The sequence below is a fragment of the Sander lucioperca genome, chromosome 13 (assembly GCF_008315115.2).
Source record: "Sander lucioperca isolate FBNREF2018 chromosome 13, SLUC_FBN_1.2, whole genome shotgun sequence".
Classification (NCBI taxonomy): domain Eukaryota; kingdom Metazoa; phylum Chordata; class Actinopteri; order Perciformes; family Percidae; genus Sander; species Sander lucioperca.
In genome coordinates this window covers 19,305,902-19,325,792 of record NC_050185.1, presented here as the reverse complement: position 1 = coordinate 19,325,792, position 19,891 = coordinate 19,305,902, and the positions used below count along the sequence as shown (strand labels likewise).

At 41.8% G+C, this 19,891-nt stretch overlaps 1 protein-coding gene across 1 annotated transcript; it reads right to left on the bottom strand.

Annotated features, from left to right (window-relative positions):
- Positions 1 to 7,718: 7,718 nt before the first annotated feature.
- Positions 7,719 to 10,114, bottom strand: msx2b (muscle segment homeobox 2b). The gene is made up of 2 exons (XM_031280889.2): positions 9,588 to 10,114; positions 7,719 to 9,074 (listed from the first exon to the last, which is right to left on the bottom strand). Exons 1-2 carry the CDS (start codon positions 9,973 to 9,975, stop codon positions 8,626 to 8,628), a joined length of 837 nt encoding a protein of 278 aa, XP_031136749.1. The 5' UTR covers positions 9,976 to 10,114; the 3' UTR covers positions 7,719 to 8,625.
- Positions 10,115 to 19,891: the final 9,777 nt, after the last annotated feature.

The window sequence follows — 19,891 nt, the reverse complement described above, 5'->3', positions numbered from 1 at the left end:
CTCTGGATTTGCTAATACCATAAATGTGTGTGTGTGATTGCACATTTCTATAGGATTTAAGTTTCCAACACAATAACTGTTGGCGGTCTAGCTGAAATAACTGTCTTCTTAAATGGCAGCAGAAAAAGTTATGATGATTGTAGCCCTCTTATTAAACAGCTGACTTGGTTTATGCATTTGGAAAAAAAGTTGGGGATGTGACTGGATCCGACTGAGAATTTCTGAATCCTTCTATAGCTTCCGTTTTTCTCTTTTGCAGTCAGTTGAGACCGTGCACTTACTGTGTATTTGTTAGATGTATTGTACCGGTATGACATTTTGTGACACCACTCTGTTTGTCTTTCCATGTATTGGCAGCCCTCCATTGTAATTGTTTGCATAATTTGACTGGTGTGTTTGACAGCCTTCTTTTTAAAACTAATTATTTTCTTACTGACAAACCATGTATCTAAAATAATCCCCCAAATGCCAGGGACCTGCAGTGGTTATTCCACATAATTAATTAGTCACACGGTGGAAATGCTCTTAAACTGGCATTCAATGGGAAAAAGAAAAACACTTTCAAACATCTCCAAGCTGTTGCTTCAGGCTGACTGCCACATCACAATGAAAGACTTTGCCTTCTGATCTAAAAGACAAAGCTCAAGACTTATGTACTAGATCCAACTGAGAGGGAATCTCCATCTCCATTAGGGGTGAATCCTATGTATCTCTGCAACACATACTGGTCACAGTTTGTACTGAATTTATTAGTCATGTGCATTTCTCTCCACTGCTGATTCCACAAATAGTAGGGTTATGTGTCCTCCCTCAGAATAGAATATCTTAACCACTTTATCACAGCCACTCAAAAGTTTTATGCGAGGACATTCATGAAAATGCAATCAAACCTAGAAATCAGTATCGGTCTCTTAGCTTCCTAAACAAGTGCATGGATGATTAGCTGAGAGTTCTTAGCAGTTTCAGAACAGCGAAGATCACATTGGCACAAAAGCTTAATCATGAAGTTAAAGGAACAGTGCAAATGTCAATTTACCAGTGCTTTCAGAAGCTTCTTTGAGGTTCATGTTTTGTTTACAACAGCTGAGAGATGAATTTAAGCAAGTTCACTGTTAGTGTTGATCCTTCTTGTTTATAAATTAGTGTGTTGGTCTCTATGTGAACACTGTAACATTTCTAAAGTGACTGCTCATTAAAAAACTGAAAGATCCCCTTTTTTAGACTAATCATCAGAAAGGAAAATCATCTCTATATTTTTGTTTATTTGTGCTCCAATCAAAGCCATATTCTGACTCAGTCACAGTTGGAATGCCTCATAGACACAAGCAGGGACTCCCACAGAGATAGACAAATGGCCTAATCTATAAATGTGTCTCATTTAATGTGAAGATTCTACTGGAATTCAGACATAAACCTTTAGATGTGCTGTATATGGAACAGTATCAAGAGTCAAATTAAACAGTATTCATTTAAGAACTATACAAGCATATTTGGGCATGCTGCAAACAGTAAAGTCTGCAAAAATGAAGAATTGATACAGTATTGAACCTTGCATATTCCCATTGACAGTTGTCTACTTTTGATAAACATGTATTGGTTTACTCAGCATGCATACACAAATCAATACTTCTTCTCAGAATGATGCATGTTTCAATAAAGGTGTCTGTTTCATCACATGTGCTGTTAATTGGTGCTCATCCAATATTTCTGAGAGACTGCAGCATTTTAAAGATTCAAACTATTGAGTTGACTAATAGTGTGTTCCATTTACCTCGAAACTTGGAAGCCGGAGCTGGGAATGACGTCACACCCGAGTTGAATGCATTCCATTTACAAGTCGGATTTCTCATTGTGGGGACAGTTCTAGCCAGGCTAGCCATTGTTAGCAATACCAGTAGTTAACAATGCATTACGCCGTTTTTGTGCATACAAACGGCGTAACATGTCCACAGATAGAAGTTGGACAGCACTGTGTGTTCAACTGATTTAGTGGGACACAAATAAGACAGAAGTGCTAACAACTGTATGTTAATCCTGCGTGCGTGCATGAGTGTGTGCGAGCGTGAACGTTTGTGTTTGTAAGAGTTTCCCAGAAATCAGTGAAACAGAAACAGTGCATCGTGTGTGTGTGTGTGTGTGTGTGTGTGTGTGTGTGTGTTAGAGTGATCTTTAGAAGCTTTGGCCATTTTCCTCTTCCACTGGCCTGCTCCTGCTCCTCCCTACATTTGCTACTGTGTGGCTCTCGAGGGATATCTCCAAAGGCCACACACACACACACACACACACACACACACACACACACACGTACATGTACATGGAAACTCACAGGGCGTTTCTCTTTGTTTCTGGAAGGCCTCGTCCAAGGCTTCATTAGTATCTGTAAAGAAGTTTAAAAGAGAACACATCAGCAGATGCAGAGAATGCTAATGCTAATTCTGTGTTCTGAAAGAGAGAGAAGAAAATATATTAAACTAGTTGGAATATTGTGAAATACACATTACTAGTTCGTTCTATATTTACTGTTGGTGGTGAGCTGAGCTCAGTTGTTGTATGTATGTATGTATGTATGTGTATATATATATATATATATATATATGATGGAGAAAGACAGCAGCAACACAATCTGAATGGCGCTTTTTATTTTCCAAAACTCCCGGACGGGTCGAAAGCCATATGCACATTGCGTAAAGCCGAATTAAAATATCATCGGAGCACGTCAAGCTTGAGCTACCACCTACGAGCTAAGCATAGTAGTACAGTTACCGTGACTCTGGTTGATGCTAGCAGGCTCAGGCAAAGCACTATTTTGGAGAGTGCTACTTGTCGACCTGTGGATGAAACCAAATCCCCAAAAATTGACACCCTCCTGAGGAAATCCATTTTGGCCGCTTGTACCCTGGATCTTGTTCTTTTGGTCATGACCCAGCCTTCATGACCATAGGTGAGGGTAGGAATGAAAACTGACCGGTAGATTGAGAGCTTTGCCTTCTGGCTCAGCTCTCTTTTCGTCACAACGGTGTGATAAATTGAATGTAATACCGCACCCGCTGCGCCGATTCTCCGACCAATCTCCCGCTCCATTCCATCCCTCACTCGCGAACAAGACCCCAAGGTACTTGAACTCCTTCACTTGGGGTAAGGACTCATTCCCTACCTGGAGAAGGCACTCCATCGGTTTCCTGCTGAGAACCATGGCCTCAGATTTAGAGGTGCTGATCCTCATCCCAGCCACTTCACACTCGGCTGCGAACCGATCCAGTGAGTGCTGAAGGTCACAGGCCGATGATGCCATCAGGACCACATCATCTGCAAAAAGCAGCGATGAGATCCCCAGCCCACTGAACTGCAACCCCTCTCCACCCCGACTACACCTCGATATCCTGTCCATAAATACTACAAACAGGATTGGTGACAAAGTGCAGCCCTGGCGGAGGCCAACCCTCACCTGAAATGAGTCTGACTTACTGCTGAGAACCCGGACACAGCTCTCGCATTGGTCGTACAGAGATTGGATGGCCCTGAGAAGGGACCCCCTCACCCCATACTCCCGCAGCACCTCCCACAGTATCTCCCGGGGGACCCGGTCATACGCCTTCTCCAGATCCACAAAGCACATGTAGACCGGTTGGGCATACTCCCAGGCTCCCTCCAGGATCCTTGCGAGAGCGAAGATCTGATCCGTTGTTCCATGACCAGGACGGAATCCGCATTGTTCCTCTTCAACCCAAGGTTCGACTATCGGCCGAACCCTCCTTTCCAGCACCTTGCCACTCCTTAGGCACCGTCCCCGACTTCCACGCAATGTTGAAGAGGCCAACCAAGACAACCCCTCCACACCCAGAGCTTTAAGCATTTCTGGACGGATCTCATCAATCCCTGGGGCTTTGCCACTGTGGAGTTGTTTAACTACCTCAGCGACTTCCACCAGAGAAATTGACGACAATCCCCCATCATCCTCCAGCTCTGCCTCTACCATAGAGGGCGTATTAGCTGGATTTAGGAGTTCCTCAAAGTGCGCCTTCCACCGCCCTATTACCTCCTCAGTTGAGGTCAACAGCATCCCATCCTTACTGTACACAGCATGGATGGTTCCCCGCTTCCCCCTCCTGAGGTGGCGAACGGTTTTCCAGAAGCACCTTGGTGCCGACAGAAAGTCCTTTTCCACGTCTTCTCCGAACTTCTCCCACACCCGCTGCTTTGCCTCTTTCACGACAGAGGCTGCAGCCCTTCGGGCCCTTCGGTACCTTGCAACTGCCTCCGGAGTCCTCTTGGATAACATATCCCGGAAAAACTCCTTCTTCAGTCGGACGGCTTCCCTGACCACCGGTGTCCACCACGGTGTTCGTGGGTTACCGCCCCTTGAGGCACCTAAGACCCTAAGACCACAGCTCCCCGCCGCAGCTTCAGCAATGGAAACTTTGAACATTGTCCACTCAGGTTCAATGCCCCCAGCCTCCACAGGGATGCACGAAAAGCTCCGCCGGAGGTGTGAGTTGAAAGTCTGTCGGACAGGGGCCTCTTACAGACATTCCTAATTTACCCGCACTACCCGTTTGGGCTTACCAGGTCTGTCCAGAGTCTTCCCCCACCCCCTGACCCAACTCACCACCAGATGGTGATCGGTTGACAGCTCCGCCCCTCTCTTCACCCGAGTGTCCAAAACATACGGCCTCAGATCAGATGAAACGATTATAAAATCGATCATTGACCTTTGGCCTAGGGTGCTCTGGTACCAGGTACACTTATGAGCATCCCTATGTTCGAACATGGTGTTTGTTATAGACAATCCATGACTAGCACAGAAGTCCAACAACAGACAACCACTCTGGTTTAGATCAGGGAGGCCGTTCCTCCCAATCATGCCTCTCCATGTGTCTCCATAATTGCCCACATGCGCGTTGAAGTCCCCCAGCAGAACTATGGAGTCCCCCACTGGAGCCCCATACAGGACTCCATTCAAGGTCTCCAAGAAGGCCGAATACTCCGAGCTCTTGTTTGGTGTATATGCACAAACAACAGTCAGAGTTTTCCCCCCCACAACCCGCAGGCGTAGGGAGGCGATCCTCTCGTCCACCGGGGTAAACTCCAACGTAGCGGCGCTCAGTCGGGGGCTTGTGAGTATCCCCACACCCGCTCGGTGCCTCACACCCTGGGCAACTCTGGAGAAGAAAAGAGTCCAACCCCTATCCAGGAGTATGGTTCCAGAACCGAGACTGTGCGTTGAGGTAAGCCCCACCAGATTCAACTGGTAGCGCTCCACCTCCCGCACAAGTTCCGGCTCCTTCCCCCACAGATAGGTGACATTCCACGTCCCCAGAGCCAGCCTCTGCCGCCCGGGGCTGGTCCGTCGAGGCCCCTGACCTTCACCGCCACCCATGTGGCAGTGCACCCGCCCCCAGCGGTTCCTCCCACAGGTGGTGGGCCCATAGGATGGAGAGAGAGGTGCCATGTAGCTTTTTCGGGCTGTGCCCGGCCAGGCTCTGTGGCAAACCCGGCCACCAGGCGCTCGCTGACAGGCCCTCCATCTGGGCCTGGCTCCAGACGGGGGCCCCGGGCTTCCTCCGGGTAGGGTCACTCTATCTCTTCCTCGTTTATTCATAGGGTTTTTGAACCATTCTTTGTCTGACCCCTCACCTGAGACCACTTTGCCATGGGAGACCCTACCAGGAGCACAAAGCTGCAGACAACACATCCCTCAGGTTCATAGGGACACACAAACCTCTCCACCACTACAGCAGATTTTTGTAACAAACTGTGGTGGCCTAATGGAGTCATACACACAATGGTTCTAAAATGATCAATACATTTTAGATCACCTAATCTCTGATTGTTGTTTATTTGTTATGTTCATTGTACACATGTGAAATTGCACACATGTACAATGTACATAACAAATCTAATAAGTTTTTTTAATATTTCATGTCAGTGTTGTCAGTCATGTTAGTCAGTGACAGTCTAAAGTGAATCCTTTATTTATTCACAACAGAAACTTCAGCAATATCTGAAATATATATTAGTGACATTTTCCTTTTATTCTCAGTGCGTGGCAGCATCCTCAATGTCCATATTTGTTTATTGGAGTGGCCTTGTCTGTACTTGCCTTTTACAGCTACAGTATGTGCACTTTATAAAAAACTATATTTTTTGCACTCTTGATGTAGCATACATTTGCGTTTTTATTTGCAAGTTCTTTACAAAGGGCATTGTACAAGAAGTTTTGAATAAAATGCTGGAAATAATAAAAAAAAAAAAAGATCCAATTAATAACCGATCGATTATCAAAATAGTTGTTTATTGCAGCCCTAACTCACATGGTGCTTTACAGAACAAGGGGAAAGAGCGAGATGAAGGCGTTGTTCCATAATGCTGTATTACAAACAGCCACTAGAGGATGTAGGAGACATACAAATGACTTGCAGACAGAGAGGGGCTCAGTCACAATGTGTTTAACTAACTTACAACACCACAAACATGCCTAATCACTGTCAGACGACCAGCAATGACAAAAACAGATCCCCGCAGAGTCAGTGACACTCCTCCAAACAAAAAGACAGAGAATTTACTGAATTTTCCACCACTGAAATACAACCCCCCTCCAGTTAGTAGCACAAACTTGATGTTTCACAAGAGACTCGGAGCCACTCCTGCCAATCTGCACTTCATTAGGCTGATTGCTTGCCTGTGTAAGCTACTCGCTTTTCCTGCTAGTTCCCTCTGCCTTGTTCTGATTAAAGGGGAACCTCATAAATGCGCTGCTGCCTATAAACGATTTCCTTGTTACATCAAAGTAACACGGAAGTTGTAAGCTACTCCTATAATTGCAACAAAGCACAGGCACCTTTTAGCAGCCCCACATGCCACCAAACTCGCCCTGCGGCTCTGTGAAAACCGGCGCTAAGCTGGAGAGGTCTGGTAGAATTTGGCTAATTCAAACCTTAGTCATCAGTGGTCATTAATATAAAGTTTAATGAGGCAGGAAAAAAAACATGATGCTGAGGATAAGAGCAGAAACAAATGAGTGCATGAGTTCTTCAAACAAGGTTAACTGTTAGTGTTTAAGTAAGCTAATATTAAATACATGAAGGTTTTGCCAATCAACACTTCTGCCACAAGCAAACTAAAAGAATCTTCTGGATTATTTCCAGTTAAATGAACAGTTAATGTTGCAGCTAGTTGCTGGTGAGGTTTAGACATATAATGATTTGACAAAAAGGTAAAATCACAGACAGTAGTTTTAGTTTGATAATCCCCTAATTGCCAACCTGAGATGAATTCTGTAGTGGGTTCTCACGCTACTGTTGTGAAACTTGAACAACTCTGTAATGGTCATAAATAGAGTTCTTGATTGCCAGAGAGACAACACACTGTATTTCTGTACAAACAAAACATCATTATAAAAGTGCATCTCTGCGCAAAAAAAAAGTTGTGTGGTGAATGACAGCTTAGGATTAACAGGAACTATCTGTGAAGTTGGATAATTTATGGGTAGAATTTATGGTTCGTCAAACATTGCCTTGAACTGACCACTGTCTGAAACGGATGGATGGGAAACACAGACACGGGATTAAACCACACACAGAAGCTGTATCTGCAAAAAAATGCACAACACAGCTGGTTTCACTGGTAAACTACTTACAATGACCTTTTTGAAAGATCTTAAGTGAACGTAGAAGCACATGTTTACATATTGCTATTTTGCTTTTTAGGGGTTTTTTTACACATAAAATGTATTTAAAGGAAACAGTCTGAAAGGCTTTAATTGATTTGTTCATTTGAATAATAAAACAACAAAAACTGCATAGCAAAATGTATGCCCTTTCAAAGGGACTTTCAGGAAGAACAATATAAATACACTTTTGGTCAGAACTTTTGTACCATATTCTCACATAAATATACACAACATGAGACATTCATACATTTCCAGCATAATTCTTTCAAAGAGAATATGTCTACGCTCTATAAATGAGTAGTAAATAGTTTTTATTGCTACGAGAGATAAAAGACGAAAAAGATTAGTGTAAAGTTTTCATTGGGATGAATAATTTGAGGGTGAAACCTTCCTGTCACATCCTCCCACCCAAATTTTTCGAAATTGAAAAGGAGAGCAGTTTTTTAAGGCAGACACTTTTGTAGAATTAAAATAATGCTTCAGTGATATGTTTTATTTGGCCTGAGTTGCTGAAACACTTATCATCCATACATGTCTTGATATGAAGGCCCTTTTCAACACAAGGCACTGTATCGAATCAAGAGAAAGGCTTAAGTGAAAAGTTGTTTTGTATTATTGTGCCCAGTGCAAGTCCTCGCCCAGCTCAATTATTGCAAAAGTAAACAAGTGAAGAGTATAAACAGCTGGACAGTAACGCCCCTCCTCATATAGACAAGTCATGTAAACAGGCAGTCCAAAGGGGCAAGAGGACATCTACGGTTTTTTTTTTGTTATCCTCGCTGTGGGAAAAGATAGATTTTTTTTTTTATTTGATTTGAAGTGCTGAGAAAGTTGATTCAAACACTCCTTGTGCCGTAGATATATTATAAACATTGATTTTTAAAATGTCAGCCACACGTCCTCTGTGTCCATTTTTTTGGAACACTGAAACCAAAGTCAGTGATATTTCCATTTTTTTATGATAAGTGGTACATGCTGTAGCCCAGAGGAGTAGCGTACATTCCTACAGGTGAAAAGGGCAGTATGTGTCTGTGGTGGTGGTGATACGCAGCGTACGACTGTCCATAGAGTGACATGGCGCCCAGCGACAGCGGTAATGTAAAGCCGTGGTGTAAACCTCCAGCGGCTGCCACCGCCGCCGTCTTAGCGTCTGAGGCCATCTTGAATTTCTCCAGCTCAGCCTCCTGGAGCCTCTTGGCTTTTGCCCGGCGATTCTGGAACCAGATCTTCACCTGGGTCTCTGTCAGGGTCAAGGAGGAGGAGAACTCGGCCCGCTCGGCGATGGACAGGTACTGCTTCTGCCTGAACTTCCTCTCCAGGGCCAGGAGCTGAGACGTGGTGAAGGGAGTGCGGGGCTTTCGGTTGGTCTTGTGTTTCCTCAACGGACAGCCAGGACTGACATGACCTGGGAGAAGAAACAATAAAGATTTTAGAATGAAGATGTGATTAATTCAATTGACTTTCATAGAATTCTATTGATCTATTGTGGAGTTTGAGTGTCCTTATAGGCTGTGTACTGATCAGTTGGCTATACTTCAACCAAAATGGCTAAATTAATTAAACTTCAAGTTGAAAGTTAGATATCAGGACACACTTATCTTTGAGGGCTACTTTTTTATTATATGCCACACATTTTTACATTAACCGATTTAGAGTAACTGGTTTGCTTTTTATTTATTTTATGCCTTTCTTTAAACGACACTGTCCAACAGGAGGCATCCTTGCAGCACAGCTTTTAGAGAATCTGCTGAAATATAATTAAGTTTGGCCTCTTCATCCAAACTGCTAATGTAGGCTTGTTGAAACTTAAAGGTACCCTAAATCTGATTTTGTAGGCTGCTGTTTAGTATTTGGTTAAAAACTAAATCTATAAAACCATACAAGTTTTAAAATGCTTCATCGTGTAGGAGAAACTTACGAGGCTGTGTGGAAAACGCGCTGTTAGTGACCCAGGGTACGCAGTCCTCTGACTCTGATGCCTCGGATTTTACCGGCGACAAAGGCACAGCCGTGAAGCTCTTTCGGCTTCCACCTGGAGGACTACACGTCTCTCGATACAGATACAGGGAGTTTAAACCTGTAGGAGACACCGCCACCGAGCCTCGCTCCGGTTTACAGCGAATGGACTCTCCGCCGCGACAGTCCGTCTTCCTCCCGGACATGAGCGCCTCCACGCTGAACGGATGATGCCGCGGCACCACCGGAGATGTCTTTTCCTCCGCCGTCCCCTCTGCCAAGTCTGCACGGTTACTGTCCTCCTCGGACGAACTGCACCCCATGTCGTTAAAGGTCTCTTGAGAAGTCATCTCTTCTCCGAACAGGCGAACTTCCGAGTGGAACAGTCAAAGGGCGGTAAGAGCCGCTCCGGCGAGCGCTATGTTATGGAGCTGTCAAGTAGTATGTGGGAGTATGTAGACGCATCACGTTGACACTGCTCAACTTTGACCAATCCGTGCAGCCCGAAATGTTTATGACTGAGCAGATGTTGCATTCATGGACGGTCGGAAACTGACGTTTCTTGATAAATTAATGACCAGGAGTTTCACTCCTCCTAGTTGTTTCTCCTATTAGATGTTCAGTAGCCTATTACAACGTAAACCGATGGGTGTCAAATAAAGACTAACAGGTCTGTAGCTTAATTTTGTTAAGTGAAAATCAAGAATTCTTTGAAAACTTGACAACACAGTTCGCCCTCACGTTGCCTCTGTGGTTTAGTTAATTAATTGAGGGAGATGGGCTGCAAAAAAACAATAGCTGTGCCACAGCATACTCACAAGTTAAGCTTTAGTGATGGATTAGCTCTAAATCTAACCTCATGAGACTGCATGTGTAAACATGGGCCCCATGTGGGTAATTATGGAGAATTATACTTGGGATTAAACTCTGATCCCTTTTCTTCTTTATCTGTCTCTCTGATTTGTTTGCTGTCCCCTTTATTGGGACTTTCCATTGTAACTCACAATACTGTTGTGTGCTGTCAGTGCAGCATGTAAAGAAGGGTGTCACACTCAAATTACTTCACTAAATAACAGATTTAGTTTTCCTGAGCTTGGTCCAACTGGTGTCTGAGGCGCCACGACGCACTCTAGATGAGACAAACTCCTGTAGCCGACTAATTCATCTTCTTGTCCTATGATTCAATCTCATTCTCTACAGTATGCACATTAGACATGAACTTGCTCATGATCATCATGAAGTAACTCATTGTGATTTTTTTACCATGAACAATTTCACGTTCTGTCAGATGAAAGTGCCTGACTCTTCATGGAGAACGTCACCCTTGTTCCAGCAGTTTATCTGAAACAGTCCTTTTGATTATCTTAAGATTTTTTTCCCCATGGCTTGTTTAGGTATTTTCTTATCTGTTGCCTAATTGCTCTTATTTAACACCCATGCCATTGCTTATTGGAACCGTTCTGCTGCTGAATGATGATTAATCGCTTCACATCACAAGGCCTGATCACTCACACTCATAATATGCTAATGTCTAAGTGGGCGAAGGTGTGTGTGTGTGTGTGTGTGTGTGTGTGTGTGTGTGTGTGTGTGTGTGTGTGTGTGCTACCTACAACAGTACGGAACTTTTACAGCCTCCCACAAGAATAAGTTGCTTTTCAGATTATTTTCCTTAAAACTCACTGCTTTTTTAATATACTCATTCTTTAAAAAAGGACACACTGTGTATATTTTCCAACATCCCTGTGGATATATTTATATACAGTAAACACTTAGCCATGCAGGCCTGAGTAGCATGTCTATGTCAGACTGTGTAGCAGAGCTCAGTTCCCAGGAGGCTGCCACTGCTACCTTATTAAAGTGGGGTTATTTCACAGACAATCAGAGGTTTGTGAAGGCGCCAGTGAGCGGCTAGATGAAAGGACTGACTCCTCAGGGGAGAAACTGTTGCCTTTTTCTTCTTGCAGCTCTGTTCAGGATCCCCACCTCCATGCCCTTCACTCCCTCTCTTGCTCTCTCTCTCTTTCTCTCTGGCTGTGCCCGCACGCCCTGCAGGCACCTTCTCAGTCATTATCCACAGAACTTGTTCTTGGCTGAGTGTCAGCGGCACGTTTCCTCCTTTCCTCCCTCCCGTCTTCTTTCTTGCATCCTTTTATGCTTGCTGTGTTTAGTTAAGACAATTGTCAGTATATGTTGCATTTTATTCTTTCCTTCATTGATTCTTTCCTTTTTTTTTTTCTCTACCTTTTTACTTTATCGCTTTCCTAATACATTCTTTCATCCTGTCCTTCCCTCATGTTAATCTTCCTTCTGACCCTTTGTCCTTCCTTCCTTTCCTCCATCCTTTTGTACCTCTTTCGTTCTTGTTACATTGGATCTCAGTGTCAGCGAAAAGAGATTATTTATAAATCCATCTACAGGTCCATCCAGCCTATCAGATGTGAAATCTTCAAAAGAGGTGACAAAAAAGCAGTGGTGGAATATAACGAAGTACAAGTACTTTGTTACTGCACTTAAGTAAATGTTTCACGTATCTGTACTTTACTTAAGTAGAATCAATACTTTTGACTTTTACTTTGTTACATTTTGCAGCAATTATCTATACTTTCTACTCCACTACATTTCTACAACGTTCCGTTACATTTTCTGATCAGTTTTTTTCTGATCAGTTTTTCCTTCTGCCAAAAGGTCTTCCTGACCGTCACACGTTTGTCTCACCAGTATATATATATATATATATATATATATATATATATGGGGCACCGCTGATCCTTCATCGGCTTCCAAGCCGGCTCCGGTGCTCCAGAGCCCGGGCGCAGCGCCGCTGACCCTTGGTAATACAGCCTCCGGTAAAAGTGAAAATGTTTTTTTTTTTTTTTTTTTTTATTATTCCCGTTTTTAAATCATAGTTGCCATCTATTTCTCTTCACAGCGTCGTTTACTTCTCCACCAGGCAGCGTAAGACTTGGCTGGACCTCTTCACATCTCCTCCCCATTTCCGCTGCTTCACACACTTTATTTGCTTACGCTCCCATTAAAGGAAATAAAACCGTCTTAAAATACATCCATGAATAAAACCAACTGCATTCCGATTCTAACAACATATTACCGTTTTATTCTGGTTAGGATAGGAACTTTTTTTTTTAAAGCCAGGCCTTGTTTGTGATAGTGGACAGTATGGATACTGTTGAAGCTCAGCATCAAAATAACTGAACCACCCCTTATTAAATCTCAGGTCGCTAGACACAGTGCCCTCACTGACCAAGGTGCAAACTAACCAACTAACCAACTTTTTTTTCTTATTTGCATATTACCATTTAAAATGGTAATATGCAAATAAGATTAAGAGAATAAATCGTTATGCAAGTACTTTTACTTTTAATAATTAAAGTACATTTAAAATCAGGTACTTTTTACTTAAGTAGGGTTGTTATTGTGGTACTTCTACTTTTGCTAAAGTAAATATGTCTCTGGTTATTTGTACTTTTACTTAAGTACTGAGATTCAATACTTCCTCCACCACTGCAAAAAGAGACAGTGTACTCATCAGAGTCTAATAAGAGAGGATATTTAAAAAAGCATTCTTGGCATGTGTGCTAAATTATCTTAATATCCTGTTGCAAGAGGAGAACTGCCAATCACAGATATTCTAATTACAGGAACTGTAGCACTCATTTAATAATTATCTTACTTTGAAAACCTATCTGGCATTAACACAAATTACAGCCTCTACTGACAACTCTTCTATAAAAAAAAAAAAATGTCATGCCCAACTCAAGTAATATTTAATCTGAGGTCCTGTTGTCTTAGATGCACTTTGAATGTGTGGAAGCTTATATAAATGAAATACTTTGTATACGTTATATGCATGTTAAATATATTTTAGACATACAAATAATGCAACCGCAGCTTTGTGTGACCAAAGAGAAGCAGGAGAAGAATAGGGAGGAAAAAAGGAAGGAAGCAGGGAAGAGGAGGGGTAGAAATGAGGGGTTCTCTCCTGGGTGTTACAAAATTACCCACACATCCCACTTCCTTTTTTCCATAATATCATGTAAGCCTGATAGTAGCTAAAGCAATTTGTTGTGTGTGTGTGTGTGTGTGTGTGTGTGTGTGTGTGTGTGTGTGTGTGTGTGTGTGTGTGTGTGTGTGTGTGTGTGCGCACTGTGTGTGTACTGTGTGGATGTCCGTACAGTATGTGCTTTTGTGTGTGTGACAGAGAAGCCTCTGGTTGTGTGGGTTGGGCACACCTCAGAGCATTGTAATTACAGCAGCAGCTTTGAAGTGGTGGAATGTTTGGTTGGGATAATCAGCGGGCTGTGCTGCACTCTCACACTATTTACATTTCCACTAAAACACTTATTCATGCCATCATATCAGCAAATGTTACCATCATACTAATACTTACTGTGTACAAAGTTGGGGAAGTAACAACCTAAATGTAAAATGTGCAGTGATGTTACAGTATGTAAATTGGTGTAATCAGTATTAAGTGGAAGTTTCTCATGAAGTTCTTCTGCTTTTATTTACCCTTTTCTAATTCTCTTCCTTATAAGACCTGACTTGATTAGGATATCATGTTATTAATATATATCGTTATATATATTGGCATATTGTTATCTATATAACAATAACAATATGCCATTTATTTTTTAAAGTATACAGCAAATGTGTGCAAAATCAAATATAAAATAACCAAATTGATGCTGAATGTACTTAACTTATGCAGTAAGTCGCATTACATTTTTCACACGTGAAACAAAAACATCACTAATTAATTTTAAGTTTAAAAAACATTAGCTTGGACTATAAAATTTCATTACGACTAATAACATTTTATTATGAACTTCTCGACATATGACATATATACACATGTATATTATATAACCAGTGGGACATGTCGTAAATAACTGACACATTCACACATGCTCACTTAATGTAATCACATTGTTTTCACTCACATCCAAATGATCTTAGTACACAAACCCCACCCCTCTCTCTCTCTCTCTCTCTCTCTCTCTCTCTCTCTCTCTCTCTCTCTCTCTCTCTCTCTCTCTCTCTCTCTCTCTCTCTCTCTCTCTCTCTCTCTCTCTCTTCCAGAGCCCTCAGAACCTCCGCTTGTAATGCACCTAAATGACTACCTTGAATGCTACAATGGCGCCAGGGCCAATTAGCTGTTAACACTGGAGACAGATCTATTCAGAAGCCAGTGAATGAGGCCTCCTCCTGTAACGGGAAAGATTGATGCCTACTTAGCTAATGACAAGAGAAGGAGGCAATCTGTTGCTTGACTCAGCCCTGGACTAGGCCTATATGTTACAGGATAGTCAGCTGATGAGTGTGAGCCTGCAGGGGAGGCCTCCTGAGAAAATTGGAAATGGAGTTTAACTCACTATAGGGGTCAAATGGGGGACGTCAACACACATACAGATACATGCACACATAATTAAACATGTATGTTTACAACTAGTATTGGGCAATATGATGATATATGACAGAAGTTTGTCAACCATAAGACATTTTGTTACACTATGACTTAGCTATTCCTTTAGTTGCACTAGGGCATTTCTGGCAATGTTGCAAAACAATGTGACAGCTTTAAAAACACGCCCTCATACCTAAATGACAGAGTAGGTGGATTGCCAATGACTTCCAAAACAACATACCGGTATATATGCTATTAACAGCTGCACGGTGGCCACATATGGCTTAATTATTATACACACATTCAGTTCAGTTCACTTAAATGGCCGCACAGCCAAGCTGTTGGAATTTATTACACACAATATGAAATAATACAGTTCTATAAACATTGTCACACAGCCACAATGATAAATAAAACATGACACACATGTCACATATCACCTTTATAGAACTGATTTCACACACATCATGTCACAAATACACAAAAGTGTCAACTGGTGCAAGTCGCTGTCCGGGAACACGCTGCCACATGCACGTGAACATGCACGTCTGCCCAGTGCAAAGCATAATGATGCATGTAGCAATGTGGTGACACATAACACACCAAACATGTAGAGAAATTAGCTTTGTGCCAAAAGGAAAGTATCGGCTCCATTCTCTTTACAATCTCTCCACAATTTGTAAGTGTGTTCTTTTGAAGGTGATGATTGCTTGGGTAATCACCATCTGCAATTATATTTTTGGAACTGCTCTTTGATGAAGTTTTGAACACTACATAGTCTATGTACAGTACTTACCCACTAATGTAGGTTCACCTCTCCATAACCCATCATTATCAGGTCTTCCCATCAATTCACGACTAAAATATTACACCTTGAAGGGTTTTGGAAAGTTGGGCCCATTCAAACTCGGCGACATCTTAACCTTTCTTGTACGCCATACAATTGTGCAAATGGGTATGCATTTTTTTAGGTAGGTTAGGGTGTAGGTTAGCTCTAAAATCATGAGCTTTAGTTTACAGTATGTACCTTAACTCATTACTGATAACAGTGGTAAATATATAACTCTTGCAGAGCAACGTGTAGTTCCAGTACAGTATAAAAGTACAGTATACATTCGAAGAGTTAGCACTGTAGACGGATGCTCACCGTAATTGCTCATCACAGGAGCCATCTTTTACATCTTGCAGGAGTAATTTGCTGCTAATATTTGGAAATTATCATAGAGTGCCATGACGATCAGAAAAAAAGACTCATTGTGCGTCACAGGCCTCGAGACTTCAGTTTCCGTGTCAAACTCTCAGCCTCCGCAGAGAGTGAGAGACCAGCCATGGGCCATCTGTTCCTCTCACAGCCATGTAGATTCCCTTTGACACACTATATCTTAATCACTCCTGACAGGTAGGATTTATGACAAGGTCGTCATGTAAATCACAAGAAGGCTTGTTATTATGGAGAGGCACTGAAATGGTATAATTGTTTTTAAGTAGTGCTGGAAGGGCAAGCGTGTGTGTGTGTGTGTGTGTGTGTGTGTGTGTGTGTGTGCGTGTGTGTGTGTGTGCGCGCGAGTGTGTGTGTGTGCGTGCGTGCTGCATAAGATCGTGTAAACATGCACAGTATTCTGGGAAGTTTTCCAGAGATTGGGGAAATCCACCTTCCACACAACAAACAACTTAAACCACGAAAACAAATCTCCTTAAAATAAATTTTTGTCTCATTACAGCAAATAACATTTCATGGTAGAAAAAGCCACAACTTTCCCAGCTATTATGGTCGCGTTACACGCACCCTGGTTATATGAGAGTGAAATGTGCTTACACAGAGGAACAGTGTTTATCTGTGCAACAACAATAAGAGTTTTTTGGCGACTGTGAATGAACGGAGTATGTTAAAAGTTTCCTCAATATTAGTGTTTCATTTACATCCGAAACCATGGAAAATGTTTTTTGACCATCTGCATTAACCCTAAAACGTGCATAGTATATCACCAACCTGACATACTGTATACGCTTTTAAGGACCGTGTTACTTAAAATTTCAAATGGTGATTAGGTGTCTTATTATTAGGGATGTCCAGATCCGATCACGTGATCGGAAATTGGGCCCGATCACGTGGTTTCAGACTCGATCGGAATCGGACATTACCTCCCGATCAGGACTCGGATATATACGTATATATATTCTCATTATTTTTTAACACATCTATAGTTATGCGGTGGCACAGAGTTAGACCCTTTTGACTCCACACAGAAACAGCAATGCGTGCGGCATGACATCACTTTGTTGCAGAGACGCTATTGGTTAAATGCCGGCAAAGTAGAACACGGAAGCAGCTTGAAGTGGAAAGCGCGAGTATGTCTGCGGTCTGGAGGTATTATAAAGTTGATGACAACAACATTGCCATAGCAAACTGTGAGATATGTAACAGAAGTGCTCTGTTTGTTAACAGAGTTGTTGAATGTTAAAATAAGGTGAATTAAATAAAAAATAAGGAACATCCTGGATCTGTTTTTTCGCTCTTCTTTATTCTCGGTATCGGAAGATACTCAAAATCAAATGACTCGGACTCGAGGGCAAAAAAACCTGATCGGAACATCCCTACATATTATTATAAAAATGTAATTAAAAAATATTGGTAAACATTTGCAGCTTTAAATAATAAAGTGTATGTTTAATTTGAGCCTTGAAAACTTGATATAACTTCAGATTTCTCCCTCATTATGGACTTTTAAAACAATTCTATCATATCACGGAAGTTTCTTAGTTTGTGTCCTTCATCCTCTTCTTTAATATATGGCGCCAACCTTTCAATATTTACAGAAAAAGTCCACTCATCTTTACCGAGATTCAAATTTCAGTCTGTATGTGTGTTTTGTGTTACCTTGAGGTAAAATCAGTATGTGCAGTTCTGCCTTCAGTGTCTGGTGAGAGCTTCTTTTATAGAGTCATAAAGAACAAAGCACTTAACTGAATAAACAAATCAGCCACTCTGCCAAAACAAGGAAAAGGGGAACATCAAAGCTGGTCTCATCATTTTAAAGGTCAGCAGCTGGGAAGGGACTGGGCGGCTTACTGACTGACTCGTTGGTTAGTCGGTTAGTGGGTTTACTGTGGAAGATGGCTCGTCGGCTGGTTGACGACTGAATAATGTCTGGGAGGACGGGCTAACTCATTAGCGGATTGTTTGAATCATTGGGACGTGATCACAGACTGGCTCCTGTAGGCTGAGGGACCACAGAGACATGAAATGAGGTGCAAAGAAAGGCATTACCACACTGGATCTTCATTAATGAAATCCTTCCTGGCAGACTCAAGTCTCGGACTCACTGCTGTTTAATGAGCAAAAGACGCCAGTCACAGTGGGACCAAGGACAGAGCGAGGATATGATAAAGAGTCCAGAACACGCAACCACACAACCACACCGATCTTTGCTCTGACCCTGTAGAGCAAGAACTGCCACCGGAGTCCCTTGCGGTGACCCTTTCTTCGCCTGCGGGGTCAAAGGTTACAAACCTCTGCATGCGTCCTTTGAAATGGAGCAACAGGGGCTTGCTGTTGGACTGATTGGCAGGATGGCAATTACCAAAATGCTTGTCCAATTTATCTGCCTCACCTTCCAGCCATGAAAGGGAGAATAAAGCAGAGAAAGCAGCTTAACAGCAAGTGTAAATAATACATAAAGTTTGAGCTTGCTTTTGCAATCAATAAATAATACTGTTGCTGAATTCTTGGCAAAAATATCTCAAAGATGCCACTTTAATGGCTTTAAAGGTTGTCGGCTTTGATCGTATCTTTAACACATGCCTTTGTAAATCCATCCTAGAAAAACACAACACTATATTCTAGACTACCACAGCATTGTTGCTGTATTGTCTTCTTAATTGGTTTTATCTATGGTCTATGGTTCTTCTACCCCTATTGCTGTACTATTACACATCTATATCTACATTATGTATTCTGTCAATATGCTTTTAAACAGCATGGCGTATGCTTACTGCTGCAATGATAGGTTTTCTTTCAAAGTTATATCATACACTGTTATTATATTATTATTATTATTATTATTATTATTATTATTATTATTATTATATTTATTTACACTATTTATTTTACGATTCCACCCAGATTACCATGTCTGCCATCACCTATAGACAGCCATTGTCTAACTTTGTAATGGGCATAAGTGAGGTGGCATCACATTTTACAGGGTGCTGATATGGGTGGCAGTGTTGGTGTGTGTGATTATTTTGTCGATGATACATGTTTGGTCTTACATTAATTGGGTCAAGCTGGGTAATCTGAAGTAAGGTGGTGAGATGTTATAGGAAAGCTGAGATCAAGACTTTTAAAGGCATTTCTAGAATAAACCTAAAGAAAGCAACACAGCAATGAGATGATCGGACAGGTTGGAAACAAATCCAGTAACCTATTATCTACACTAAAATTATGTGCCACAAAAATGCCAACACTTACGACATTTGATTATGCACACAAAGTTGACCATGCAATACTTTTGTAAAATAAAATAAATACAAGACACCGCTTGGTTAATTATTTTAAAGCTGCTGTTATCAATATGTTCATATCATCAATCAAATGACTATGTTCATGTAAATATGGGTCGCTTAAAGTGATAATCCAACAGAGATTTATCACCTTAACTTGGCAGTTCTTGGGGAGTCTTTCAGCATTTTTTAACTCAATGTGTTTGCTGTCCAACCCGCAACTTCACTATTTTGATTTACTCCCACAGCTCTCATAAGCATTGTTTCCAGATGCAGAAGGTTTTTTTCAGCAAAGGCTGTTTTAGCAAAAAAAGCTCTAAAACCCATGATAAATGTCACAA

What these genes read in the sequence shown, in the direction of transcription:
- msx2b (XM_031280889.2), bottom strand. Translation starts at nt 9,975, where the DNA reads ATGACTTCTCAAGAGACCTTTAACGACATGGGGTGCAGTTCGTCCGAG. An exon ending in CGCGTTTTCCACACAGCCTC is followed by an intron (nt 9,075 to 9,587) that starts GTAAGTTTCTCC and finishes TTCTTCTCCCAG; the next exon opens with GTCATGTCAGTCCTGGCTGT.